Source organism: Heterocephalus glaber, unplaced genomic scaffold (assembly GCF_053883595.1).
Source record: "Heterocephalus glaber isolate CG9 unplaced genomic scaffold, H.glaber_assembly_v1.0 deba00001447, whole genome shotgun sequence".
Taxonomy (NCBI): Eukaryota; Metazoa; Chordata; class Mammalia; order Rodentia; family Bathyergidae; genus Heterocephalus; species Heterocephalus glaber.
In genome coordinates this window covers 4,635,019-4,648,573 of record NW_028258299.1, presented here as the reverse complement: position 1 = coordinate 4,648,573, position 13,555 = coordinate 4,635,019, and the positions used below count along the sequence as shown (strand labels likewise).

At 46.2% G+C, this 13,555-nt stretch overlaps 2 protein-coding genes across 2 annotated transcripts in view; both read right to left on the bottom strand.

The window, feature by feature from the left end:
• Positions 1–2,130, bottom strand: part of Per3 (period circadian regulator 3) — a 44,441-nt gene extending 42,311 nt beyond the window's left edge. The window contains 3 exon segments of the mRNA XM_087214602.1: positions 13–128; positions 894–1,036; positions 1,410–2,130. Coding sequence (XP_087070728.1) covers positions 13–128; positions 894–1,036; positions 1,410–1,609 — 459 coding nt within the window. The 5' untranslated portion in view covers positions 1,610–2,130.
• A 1,758-nt stretch (positions 2,131–3,888) lies between these two features.
• Positions 3,889–13,466, bottom strand: Vamp3 (vesicle associated membrane protein 3). The gene is made up of 5 exons (XM_004863687.4): positions 13,344–13,466; positions 10,831–10,900; positions 7,124–7,282; positions 6,356–6,407; positions 3,889–5,553 (listed from the first exon to the last, which is right to left on the bottom strand). Coding segments are annotated over exons 1-5 (303 nt in total). The 5' UTR covers positions 13,346–13,466; the 3' UTR covers positions 3,889–5,533.
• Positions 13,467–13,555: the final 89 nt, after the last annotated feature.

The following is a 13,555-nucleotide window of genomic DNA, read 5'->3' as shown; positions in this document are numbered from 1 at the left end:
GAGAATCCTTACTGTGTTCTTGGAAGTGTGTTCGGCAGCAACAGTGGCCAGCTCCTCAGGGCCGTACATGGTCATGTCTATCTCGGGGAATCCATTTCCACTGAGAATGTGGAAAAATTCACTGTTTGCTAAGAAACACAGGGAAATAAATAGGTAGTCCTGTGACAACAATATCTTAGGAGGTCATTTTTAGTACTACCAAGCTGGCTTATTTTCTTAGGATACAGACACCCTAAGTGCATTTTCCTCATATCCAGCTCACTTTCTGCTGGCGCCTAACATAGCTGTGAAACTGAAGAGTACAAGTTTTATTAATGCTGCACGTTCTACATCACAAGGCATAAGACACATCTGATGTACTAAAACAAGTCAATGAGACAAAAGTTCCAGATACACACACAGGCACGCACGCATGCATTTTATGGTGGAAATCTTATTCCAGCATTCAGGAACTATACATCATAGATGAAGCATACAAGTGTGTGCTGAGTAGAACACAACTTTATAAAATTCCTTCAGAAGTCAGAGAAAAAAAGGAAAACACTGTTCATCTTTAGTGTGGTAAATTCTTCGTATGATATGATTGCATTTTCAAAGTGTGTTTATGACGGAAATGTATTTTTAGTCAAATGTATTTTCTCTTGTAACTTCCAAGGAAGACAATGTTCTTTTAAAAGTCTTCAAAATGTGCTCATGCTAAACTGTCCAGTCTCTTGCAACAGATTAGCAAACTACTCCATAGTTACTAAACTGTTAGACAAGTCAGGTTCTCCTGGAGACACTAAAGAAACTACTATTTGTTCATCTTGCACAGGAAGTTCAAACTGCACCTGCGACTAAACCCCAAGGTGAGTGGCGGTGCACCTGTGCGAGTTTTCTCGCAGCTCGTTTACCTTGCACGCTGTGCACACAGCGCAGGGCATAGTTGAGGGCATCTAAGGTGCTTGGTTTACTGTGTCTCTCCACTGGCAGATATTTTTTCATTTCTTGGACAACCATTTTAAGTTCTTCAGAAACTCTCTTTCGATCTTGTTCACTGGAAGATTAAAAAAAAAAAAAAAAGAAAGAAAGAAATGCTAACAGCAGCTGCTATCCTGGCAATGAATTATTTTCTATGGCATCAACTGGTTCAGCTCACAGGTTTAGGATCCCTTTTCTCACAAGCAGAAAACCTCAGGCAGAGAGATCTGAAGCTGTCCAACATTTCCACTCGAGCCCCAACTCAGACAAATTCTTTCATCACTTTTTACCTTCTTAGGATCTCTGGTAATTTTCTTAAGGCGTCTCGATTATTCCAGCCTAAATCCCCCACCCCATAACAATAGTGTAAACAGCCCTACACCCGGCTTTCTCCTTCCAGCGCCAGCCAGGACAACAAACACCTGGGCACGGACAGGAGCGGGCGTCACCTGCGGCTGGTGTCCCCCTCGGTCCTGTGCAGCGGGGCCCCGGAGCCCCACGGCCCCTGGAGCGCGTGTCGGTCCTCGCAAGGGTCCATCTCGCGCGGCGCCCCACGCCCGCTGCCTGCGTCTCTCGCTGTGCAGGCAGCGACAGTCACTGCCTTCTCATTCTGGTCCCTGCCAGGGCTTTCGGGGGCGGTCACGACCATCCCGACCACTGCCGCCCACGTTCATCTCAGGGGCACTTTTCTCCTCAGCACGTCCACGGAAGCTTCTCGGGGCTCTCCTTTCCCGGGAGCCCAGCCCGGGGCGGGGGGAACACAAAGGCGATCGGGGCCACCGAGCCCGCCCTCGAGGCCGGAAGCTGGGCTGGCCGTGGCCCCGCGCGGCCCCAGGGAGGGTCCTCACGGCGGACCAATTCCCCCGACCTCGTCGGTCCCGCAGTCCGTCTGCGTGCACCGCGCATGGAGGGCCGCCGGGCTGAGGGCAGCGTTGGGCGCCCGACCTCTCGGGCTCGCAGGCCTCCCGCCAGGCCGAGCACTCGCCGCCTCCAGCGCCCGCGGCCCGGAGGAGCCCTCGGGCGTCAGGCCGCGCGCGCAGTCTCGAGGCCCGCCGCGTGCCCCGGGCGCGCCACGGGACCCGGCTCTGTGCCCGGGCGTGCGATTGGCCGCCTCGCACGGCTAAGCGGGCTCTCATTGGCCCGGAAGCGGAGCCCCAGTCGGGCGTCAGGCTTACGTAACCGCAAGCGGGTGAGCTGAGACGAAGGCCCCAGAGCCCATTATATAACGCACAGGGGGTGGGGCGGAGGGTGGCGTCAGCCAATCCTGGCGGGCCGGAGCGAGGGCCGGGGAGGGCTGGCGGGCGGGAAAGCTAGGGTTTGGGACGCGCGAGCGGAGCGCTCGGCTCCCTGGGGGAGGGGCCGGCGCAGCCTGGCAGCAGTGATAGGGCACAGGAGCTGCCAGTCACGAGGGGGTGGGAGCGGGTTGGAAGGTGAGCTGCGGGCGAGGGTGAGAGGCCGAGCGGCGCCGCGGTCCACAGGTCACTCAGGGTCGTGACGCGCCGCGTGGGGTTCTCTGGGACCTCGCGGCGTTTTTGGCTCCTGGATTTGCATTGCTTTCGTTTTTCCTTAACTTGCTCGCTCTCCTGCTCAAAGTGAAACGTGGGTTTGGAGGAACAGGGACCCGACCGGCTAAAATGCAGCCCGATTTTCAGAAAGGGAAGTTTAAGGTGGGACTTAAACGCGTCCCTGGCCTTCAAAAAGGTCTGAAGGCGCCTTTTGCGTGGCCTCTCAATTTAGCCGAATGGAAAGGCGCAGGGAGAGACTCCCTTGCTGCCTGGTACATCGAGAACAGTGTTTGTCGGATGAATTAAAGTTGTATATTAAGGGCGCCAGGCAAAGGGAAGTGGGCGGCTGTCCTTACTGCACTGGATAAACCATCGGTTTTCCCAAGAGATGTTCTCCATTGGTCTTTCTGGGAGTGATAGCTCGCCCAAGGTTTCTCCTCAGACTGCATTCATCCAGCAAATACTGAGTACGAGTGTGGGAGGGATGACTGTCATCCTGGGAGACAACGACAAAGTCCCTGCCATTTCTGGTAGCCAGCGCTGAGACTTAAAGCTAAGAACGACTCAAGGCGCAGGGTGGAAAATAAAGCTACTGGGGTAGAGGTGGAGGGTGAAGGAGGCGAGGTGGGGCCACCTCAGCCAAGTGACAGAAGGCCCCACAGAAGGGGACCTGAGACCCCAGCACCGAGAGGCTCGGCTTTGGGGCAGGAAGTGGCCCGGCAGAGCAGGTCAGCTAACATAGGTGTTGCAACCTGTCGCTGATAATCTGAAAGGCAGCTGCGCCTGTAGCTCAGACTGTGATGTAAAGTGAGGCAAGTTAGAAGCAGCCAGATCAAGGTAAGGTTGTGGTTAAGAACAGAATTTGGGGGCCGGGGATTTAGCTCAGTGGCACCATGCCTGTCTCACAAGCGCAAAGTCCTGGGTCCAATCCACGGTACCGGGGGAAGAAACACAACAGTATTTGGTACTTAGATTTTTCTATTATAAATAATAAGCAAAAGTCTGCTTCTCCCAGATTACAACGTTTCTGAGGGGTCAGAGGATAGAAGAGGAAGTATATGCAAGGGAAGGAAAGATACACAGGGTGGAACGAGAACCACGTCTGGAGATGTCCCACAGCCACCGCAGGTTAGCGTGGCAGGTCGGCTATCTAGTTTACCAAATACGAGCCCGGCTGACATGTCACTTCCAAAAGACGTTTCAAACTCCAACCATCTCGGCAACTGTGAGAAACCCGGCCCTCACTCACTTACATGGTGAAGAGCACATCTCGAAGGGCGGCGCCAGGAGGAAACCCAGGAGGGGTGGGTCAGGAAGAAGGAAGGTGAAGTTTGTAAGGGAGTGGGAGGAGGAGCAACGAAGGCTCCCTTCAGGACATGGACCAGGTGAAACCATCCCTCCCCAAGGAACACAGGGGCCAGAATCATGTTTATCAACATTTTATTCAGGTCATCATAGCAGGCAAGTTGCCAGCTGAATGCAGACACAAGCGAGGTATTCTTGGGTTAATGCAGGAGCCAGTGGGTTACATGGGACTGAGTATGGAGCAAGGAGAGAGCACCAAGGTTTCAGTCAGACATGGCCAGAGACCCTGGGCCTACATCCTGATGCTGACAGCTGCTGCTTCACAGCTTTGGATATTGCAAGGCGCGTCTTCGGCATCAGATCATTTCTGTGATGCCAGGGGAACACAAGGTAGAGACATGGAGTGTGTCCTGGCACACCTCAGCTGTTGCGCTTCAGAAGTCACACTACCATGTGAACAACACCTAGAACATTCTGGAAAAAGTGGCCACCGAGTGTAAAGCCTGTGTTTCTCCCCTGTATCCCCTTGCCTGATTTCACCCATACCTGAACTCCCACTTTTGGGCCACGTAGCCCGATGTTAAGTCTCATGTACACAATCCATCTCAGGTGACAATCGCTATTTCCAAAGCAAGCACCTGTGCAGTGTGAGGCAGAAGAAAGAAATCTCTAGTTAGCTGTCCTCTGAAGAGTCACCCACCCTGACCAATGCCTCATCCAGGCAGTGCAGAAGATTTAGGAAGCGCAGTATGAATAAAACAGGAAACAAATCTCAAAGGGCTGTCACCTGTGAGGCTGGTCACAGACTGTCTTAATTGAGGGCCACAGCTGCTGGCCTGCAGTCTGGTGGGGAAGCCCTTTGTCTACAAGTATGAGGCGGCAGGAGTCTGGCTCAAACCTCTGCCTGTGAAAACTGCTGCATTAGGAGGGGCCACATCGCCTGCAGTATGCAGGAGGTTCACACACACTATTACCACTTTCCTTTTGACAGGCTCTTTCGAGTCCCATTTGGCGATTTTCTGAATTCATCTGTCAGAGACAGACATAAGGACATTTTATTCATATTTTAACATTTTGGCAAAATAGAAACTTTGGTCCGGGCATAGTTCTATAAAAACTTTTTAAAAGGGTTATTACTTCTGATTAAGATAAAATTTTAGGAAGTGATACATAACAATAACAAGAAAGTAAACATATTCATATCTAATGTAAGACCAAAAACTCTTCACCAGCATCTCAATTTAAATATGACAGTCAGTAGTGCTTATAAAAAGGGTCACATCTCTTACAGGGAACCAGGGAAGTATCAAGGCAAGGCCTAGCCTGTTATTGTTACAGATGTGTGTTAGGCAATCGTGTTCTGGAAGGCACAACGTGGAAATCTCATAACTCAAGGGTTTAAAATGTGGAGCTGCAGGAAATGTCAGAAGCCCAGGACGGCTAACTTAGCTGGAATCAACAGTGATTCATTAGTGACAATACCGTGCCTACAGCACAGCACTCTGGAGTGTGGGAAGTCTCTGTATCAGCCCATATGTAAATCTGTAAAGGCCCTGTGCAAAATGTGGGCAGGGCTGCCCACACGTCTAGTTTGAAGTGCATATTAAAAAACAAAGGCACATTTCCTAGAAAGTGAACTTTACATGAACTAGAAAAAAAAATCAGCTTAGAAATAACAGTAGGTAAGCTTGATAATATAGCAGGTTCAAAGTCAAAGGTCTTGAAGGTTTCCTGAACAGCAAGGCTTGAGTTTCACTGGTTCTTCAAGAAGAGATGCTCCACACTAAGCAGGGGATGGAGAGGCAGAGACAGCAAAAAGGGTGGGTTAGTCTTTTAGTGCACACCGGAGTGGAAGCTGCAGTCAATCTAAATGTGAATAGGACTTGATCTGACCCATTTCCCACCAGTGCTGCGTAAGGCTAGAGGAGCCTACAGTCAAAAGCATCAAAGTAACTCTAAACAGCAGCATCCACTGACATCGACCTAGCACTGAAAGGAAGGAGTGCCCATATCTGGGCTAAAAAGGCAATGGGTTCTTCCAGTATTACATATAATGATAGTAAAGGTGTGAGTATATTCATATATATGTGCGTTACACATATATAATGTGGTCATCTATATAACTTTCTGTTATTACCGTACATGCCAGATACCATACATACTAAGCATTTTTATGTATTAACCAGACTTGTCCTCATAACAAACAAGGTAGGTGCCATTATTATCCCCATTTTACAAATAAGGAAACTGAGGTCAAGAGATTTTAGATTGCTTGCCCAAGCCACAGAGCTGGATGGGGCTGGAGCAGGGCTAAATCACAGGTACTACATAAAAGGAAATATATAACATCAGTATATTCAGAGAGGAAAACTGGGCCATCAGGAACAATCACATTCCTCAGCCTCAAAGAATTAATGTTCATGTAAAAAAATCTCGGACTTTAATCATACAAAATTCAAGTACTTCAAAGATTTGCTAATGCAAATTCTTTGAAAGCCTGGGAATGAGCTGTGATTCTGAGGGAGCTTTGTACTCTGTATTCTTGTATAGTAGGCAGTCATCTGTAAACACAGGAAGTAACTCACCGATGATGATGATGATGAAGATCACCAGAACGGTAATCCCTATGGCCCACATCTGTAAGAAAACACACACCCTTTTCACACTTCCTAAGAAGACATAACACACTTACTGAAGAGGGTCCTATAATATTATTCCAGCAATCAAGGTGTGCTACAATCTGGAACAACTCATCATTCCTAACCCTGTATTTGATGGTCTTAATTAGGGACTAAAGTTTACTTAACTGCTTTTCAGAATGTGTGCCAATGATCTGTGGCCCTAGAAAGGCATCTGTTCACATGTATAAATTTTCCACACAAGGAGGGGCAACTAAGCGTCTCAGTGTCACTTCTGAACAAGGAAGAGGCAGGACATATTACGGTCTGATTTGAGCATATTTATTTGCTAACCACATGAAACCTGCAGTAGACTATGTTCTGCCTGTGGCCACTTTCTCCTGCTGAGCACAAGGTGACTTTCCGGTCTCTTTCCCGTGGCGCTGGAGCTACTCCCAGAACCACCTGCACACTGACCAAGAGGTCCTGCCTGATGGGTTTGGGGCATTCCTGTTCTATGCCTCTTGAGATCAGCCACAGAACATGAGGAACCCTAGTGGTGGGTGGAAGGGATGCAGTCTGTGTGTGAGATTCACAGCTCACACAAATGTCTGCATGTGGGAAGTTAAAAAACCCACCTTCCAGATTCACCGAAGTCCAGTATTTGTACTTTCTGCCAAGCCTCTGAGAATGGGAAGGGGGACTTCATGTCAAGGTCGGTGAAGAGAGAATTACCTTGCAGTTCTTCCACCAGTATTTCCTCTTCAACTTGGCAGCACTTGTTTCAAACTGAGAAGCTCCTGCTTGCAGCGCGTCAGCACGGTCATCTAACTCAGAGAGCTTCTGGTCTCTTTCTAACACCTTATCCACGTTGACTCTCATTATGTCCACCACCTAGACGAATGTGGTCATGTCAGCTTACACATACAGGAATGGAAGAACCACAAGTCCAAGTGAAACCTCTGGTGTATTTTGTTTCAAGTCTGGACTTTATTACTTACATTTTTTACAAAATGGACCTACCCTTTCATGATAAAACCACTCAACAAACTAAGGATAGAAGGCAACATCCTCAATATGAGCGCAGGCATTTATGGGAAAATCCACAACTAGTACCATACTCAATGTGAACAGAGATCAACAGCTTCCCCTTAAGACCAGAAACAAGACAGGGATGCCCACTTTCACTACTGCTGCTCAACATGGTACTCAAGCCCTGGCCAGAGCAATCAATTAATCAAGAAAAAGAAAAGGGCATCCAAACTGGAAACGACTAAAACTCCTATCTGCAGGGCATTCTATATTTATATCTATATCCATATCCATATCTTCTGGATCTCAAAGAATCCACAAAAAGAAAAAACCATTAGAGTTAATAACTCAGGAAAGTTTTAGGCTCTGAGGTTACACAAATGAGTTCCATTTCTGTATACCAGCAATAAACAATCTGAAAAGATTATTAAGAAAACAACTGTTTTTACAACACCATCCATAAGAATAAAAATACTTAGGAATATATTTAACCAAGGAGGTAAAAGACTTGCAGAAGGAAAAACACAAGACACTGCTGAAAGAAAACCTAGATAAAAATGGAAAAAAATCTTGTGCTGTACACTGGGAGACTTAGCCCTGCGAAGACGGCCATGCAGAGTCAACGATCCCAGTGGTTTTTCCTTCACACTCAGAAATCTCCAAATGTGACCCCAAATCCAGTGGTTTTTTCATATGTAACCACAGGGAACCTCAAAAAGGTAAAACATACTGAAAGAAAAAAAAAGCTGCAAGACTCACACATCTCAATTTCAAAACTTACTACAAAGCTACAGTAATCAAAACTGGTAGTGGCACAAGGACAGAAGTAAAGACCAATGGAACAGAACTGAAAGTACAGAATCAACTCAAACGTCTATGGCTGGTTTTTGTTTTGGTGGTGCTGGGAAAGAACTCAAGGCCTTGTGCTTGCTCAACAGCAAGCACTCTACCACTGAGCTACACTTCAACCCACAGACCCAAATGATTTCTGACAGGGTGTCAAGACCATACAATGGAGGAAAGGGTCAGTCTTTTCAACAAATCTTGCTGGGACAAGACAGCCACATTCAAAAGAATGACTCCTACCTCACCTCATAGACAAAAATTAACTGAAAAAGGATCTATGGCTTAAGTTTAAGCCATAAGTTTAAAACTAATTAAACTCAAAAAATATAAATTAAAAAAATGGAACTATAAAACTCTTAAGAGGTAATAAAAGTAAATCTTCAGAACTTCAGATATGGCCCTGGATTCTTAGATTTGATTAATACCAAAAGCAAAAGGGGGAAAAAAACCACCCTGACAATAACAACTAAAAAAACTGCTGATAATAACAACTAAAATTATACAAGTTGGTTTCATAAAAATTTTTAGGGCCGGGAATTTAGCTCAGTGGTTCCACCGCCTGCCTCACAAGTGCAAGGTCCTGATCAATCCCCAGTACCAAAAAAAAAATTTTTTTTTAAATTTTGCATCAAAGTATATTAGTAGGAATGTTCCAGCTGGGAGGGGTGGTGCATGCCTATAATCCCAGCCCTCTGGAAGGCTGAAGCAGGAGGATGGCCAGTTTGAGTCCAGCCTGGGCAATTTATCAACTTACCAAGACCCTAACTCAAAATAAAAAAGGGCTGGGAATGTAATTCAATGTGAAGGCCCTGGGTTCGGTCCCCAGTACTGCAAAAGGAAGGAAGGAATCCACAGAATGAAAGCAAGTATCTGCAAATCACATATACGATAAAGGCTTGCTATCCAGAATACACAAAGAATTCTTATAAGTAGCAACACAAAGACGACCTGGCTAAAATATGGGGAAAGGCTTTCAACAAAGATATACAAATGGACAGTTAGCACATGGAAAGTTGTTCATTATCACTAATCACTTCACTAATGCAATCAAAAAGCCAAAATGAGATATGACTTCATGCTCACTCAATGGCTATAATCCAAAACCTAGAAAACAAATGTTGAAGAGGTGTAAAGAAGCAGGAAGCTTTATACCTTGCTGGTGGGAATATAAAATGGGGCAGCCACTGTAGAAAACAGTTTGGCTGCTCCTCAAAAAGCTAACACAGAACTATCCAAGCCATACAACTACTGATGACCCAGAAATACCCCTAAGTATACAGACTCAAGAGAAATGAAAACATGGCTTAAAATCTTGTTCTTGAATGTTGATAGCAGGATTATTCAAAACAGCTGAGAGGTGGAAAGAGCAGAAATTATCCATTATCATATACCTATGAAAAAGAACAAGGTACTAAAACATGCTACAACTTGGATGTGTGTTGAAAACATCACGTTAAGTGACAGAAGCCTGACACTAAAGGCCACATATGGTACGGTTCTTTTTTACACTATACACAGAACAGGCAAATTCACCGAAACAGAGAGCAGATCAGAGCTGACTGGACAACGTGAGAAGGGGGAATGGGCAATGGTTACTAAATGGGTACGGGTGCTTTTCAGGAGTAATGAAAGAGTTCTGAAAACTGAGGTAATGGCTGCACAGTAAGTGAATCTACTAAATACCACCAAACTACACTTTAGACTGGTTAACTGTATTTTACCTCCATAAAAGAAAAAAGAAAACAAGTCTTTGAAATTCCTTTGGATAAAAAAAGATTGGATATGATTTTGTAAGTAAACAGGTTTCAAGCAGGACAAGTTTCAAGCAAGATTTAAATGGCTTTCAATGTGAAAATCTAAAATTGTGATAATTAAGTTCATAAACAAAATACCCAATCAAAGCATTACTAGGATTTAACAATGGTATCTACCTTTTAACTCTACTTTTTTAGTGTAGCTAAATGCAGACAGTGACTGTTTTTAGGAATAGGGAAATACTAGTCCCAATTTCTCACACAATCTTTGCTTTTAGTTTTGCATATACAGGGCAGAACAAAAGATGTTGTGAAAGTCAAGAATTCTACGGATAGATTTGCTGGGATAGAACAGTTTGTCAGCATCTGCCTGTGTGTCCCTTGGCGACCTTGGAGATGAATGTTTCCTACAGAGTTGCTCAGGTCAGTGACTGGTCAGTCAGGCCGCAGGACAAGGCATTCTGGGAAAAATGTCTCATTGGAAGGACTCATTTCTGGCTTGAACAATCTTTAGCCCTAACCCTTAAAACTTTATTATCCTATTTTACAAAGTGGTTCTTGGGGAATGTTTCTGTGTGTTTGTGTTTTAGGTATGTAATTGCCCTGCAGAAAAAGAAGCATGAAACCAGGGGAGTCTGACTTTTGCTTAGATCAGGGTTTTTAAAAACAGAAGGGGGCAGATTTTATTACTTTTATGATACTGTCAAAATTTGCATTCACACACTTATGATACTTTTTCTAAACCAGAATTATCTCCGGAGTGCACCCATGTTTATTTAAAATTCACGTTTTAGAGTCTTAGAGCAATACCTCATCTACTTGATTTTGTGTCTGCTGAAGTCTTCGGTTACTGCCAGTGGCAGCACTCGAACCTGCAGACCTGAAATGTGTAAAGGCACAAGTGTGAATAAATCAGGGTTGCAAATATATTTCTGAAAACAAAGATATTATTCTAGGACTGAGTGTTAATGATCTTGTCTATCAGAACTAAAGCCAAAAAATAAAAAAATATAAAAATCTGTCCTGCAATAGTGAATAATGGCCCTAACAGCATTTGTCATACTTCCATACTTTCCGAGATTGTCCCACATGATAAAGTGACTACAGTGAAGATTTTAATGGGATCCACTTTGGGGAAGTGCTCAATCCTAGGATAGGTAAACTCTATTTTCCATTTTTTAAAACTTGTTTTAATGCACACGTTTGCTTAAATGGACTCAGTAATCTCCTGATCTTTATACTGGGACAAGAACTTTTTTATAATTATGAACAACTGCAGAACAGCCTTTTTCCAGTATGGAGAAAGATTCCAGGTTAGGAACACCTGCATGCTGGGAGGGGGTGGTATGAATTGGCTTGGTCTTCTTTTACAGTCTTCATTGAATGCTTTATTTCTTGCCTGGCATATCTTTCATAGCCAACTCAGGCTTAACTCCTTACTGCTTCCATGACTTGGTTGGTGTCACTTTGATTTTTCAAGTATAAAGGTCTTGTGTCCCCTAATACAAGCTTCTGGGTTTTAGAGTTCTCTTCTCTGTATCCAAGACAGTAACCTAGCACGTGCCTTGCTACACAATAGTTATTGATTCACTGAGTCAACAAGGATTTTAAATTTACATTCTGTCAATGACCAGGAATACGGCAGATCCAATAGCGGTCCTCACAGAGCTGAGGGTCTGGCAGACAGTATTATATTTAGGGCCATCTCCTAAGGCTAAGCTCTTTCCATACATTTTCTCATTGAATTCTCATAATCCTCTAAGGGGGATACTCTATTTCCCCCACTTTCTAGATGAGTTAAGTGAGGTTTAGAAATTTAATGGAGCCAGCTGTAGCATTGCTGGACCTAGTTCCTCAGGTGTAGATCTTAGGAACTGTGATCCACTGCTGGCACAGCAGCCTCGGAAAGTACCTTCCAAGTGCTGTCTCCACCTAGTTCCTCTAAGAAACCTGGGGCTTCCTCGGTGGGTGACAATTGAGCAGGATATTGGGTCTGGCTATTCTTTTCTCATCATTTTTCTTTTCCCTTCTTTCCTTTCCCCTGCCCCTCCCACTACCCCATCCCTTTGGACCTTTTCTTCCTACTTTGCATTATCGATTATTCATTCTAATCATTGGTACATTTTAGGTATACAATATAATGACATTCATCATTGGAAATTTGCACCTTTACATAATCTCTCTTGGTTCTTATTTTTCCCCATTCCCCTGCCCTCCCTTCAAGCCCTCCAGTCCTCCCTATTTACAAAGATTTTGTTCCTATTTTTCCATTTTCTCATATTAGTCCCATTCCCTTCTATCCTTTCCCCTAGCCCTCCCACTTCCTTACCCTTTGCCCCTTTTCTTCCTATTTCACATTACCTATTATACATTTTAGTCCTTATTTACACTTTCAGTTTCTCACACCAGAAAAACTATTCGGTATTTACACATGTGTGTCCTATTTATTTCACTTAAGAGTATCGCCTCAATGTGCATCCATTTAGCTATAAATGTCTCTAATTTCTCATTTTTTATGGCTGAGTAGTACTCCATTTTATAAAAAAAACCACATTTTCTTTATCCAGTCTCCAGTTGATGGGCATTTGGGCTGTTTCCAAGTTTTAGCTATCACAAACTGTGCTGCTATGAACATGGGCGCACATATATCGCTGTGGTATGATTCTTTTAATTCTTTGGGGAAGATCCCCAGCAGTGGAATAGCGGGGTCAAATGGGACTTCCAGTCCTAGTTCTTTGAGGTATCTCCATACTGATTTCCACAGTGGTTGAACCAGTCTGCACTCCCACCAGCAGTGGAGCAGGGTTCCTCTTTCCCCACAGCCCCGGGGTCTGGCTATTCTTAACAACAGCACTCTCCCAAGGTTACCCTGAGGTTCCTCCGGGATTCTGGGGCCACGGTAAGAATGCTTTCGCTCCAGAGGAGAGCAGATGGCCCGAGGCCAAGTTATCTTCCGAGCATAGCTGCCCCCGGCTGGTTAGGGAACACCTGGGCCCTGGGGACTGTCAGGTCCACTCCAGGTCCCTTCCCTACACTTCCGGACCCGCACGCAGCTGCAAGGACCTCGGGGAAGTGCGGGCGGCCGGGTGGGGCGCTTCCTCCGGGGGACTGCCGCTCTGCCGCCCGGCCCTCGCAGAGCGGTGGGGCGTCCCCGGTCCTTGGTCCGCGCCCACCCTCAGGCCCCGGGCAGCTCGCGCATGCGCGTGCGACGGCTACCCGCGTCTGAGAGGCAGGCGGCTGACCACCCGACCAAGCCCGGGGCCCAGGCGCTGGGAGCCGCCTCGAGGGCTCCAGGCCATCCTGTGTCGTGTCGCATCACTCACATTTTGGCGGTGGCGGCGGCGGCGACGATGGGGAAGGACCTGAGGAGCTTCGCAGACAGAAGCCGGGCGGCGCCGCGGTGACGTCACTAGGCGGGGCCCCGCAGAAGCGGGCGGGGCGCGCTCGGAGGCGGAGGGCGCGCCGGAAGTGGGCGGGGAGCTCCTCCCTGGGCCAGCCCTCCAGGTGCGTGGGCCGGGAGACCGAGCAGCTACAC

What these genes read in the sequence shown, in the direction of transcription:
- Vamp3 (XM_004863687.4), bottom strand. An exon ending in ACTGGTGGAAGAACTGCAAG is followed by an intron (nt 6,408 to 7,123) that starts GTAATTCTCTCT and finishes GTTTTCTTACAG; the next exon opens with ATGTGGGCCATAGGGATTAC. An exon ending in CTTCATCATCATCATCATCG is followed by an intron (nt 5,554 to 6,355) that starts GTGAGTTACTTC and finishes TCCCCTGCTTAG; the next exon opens with TGTGGAGCATCTCTTCTTGA.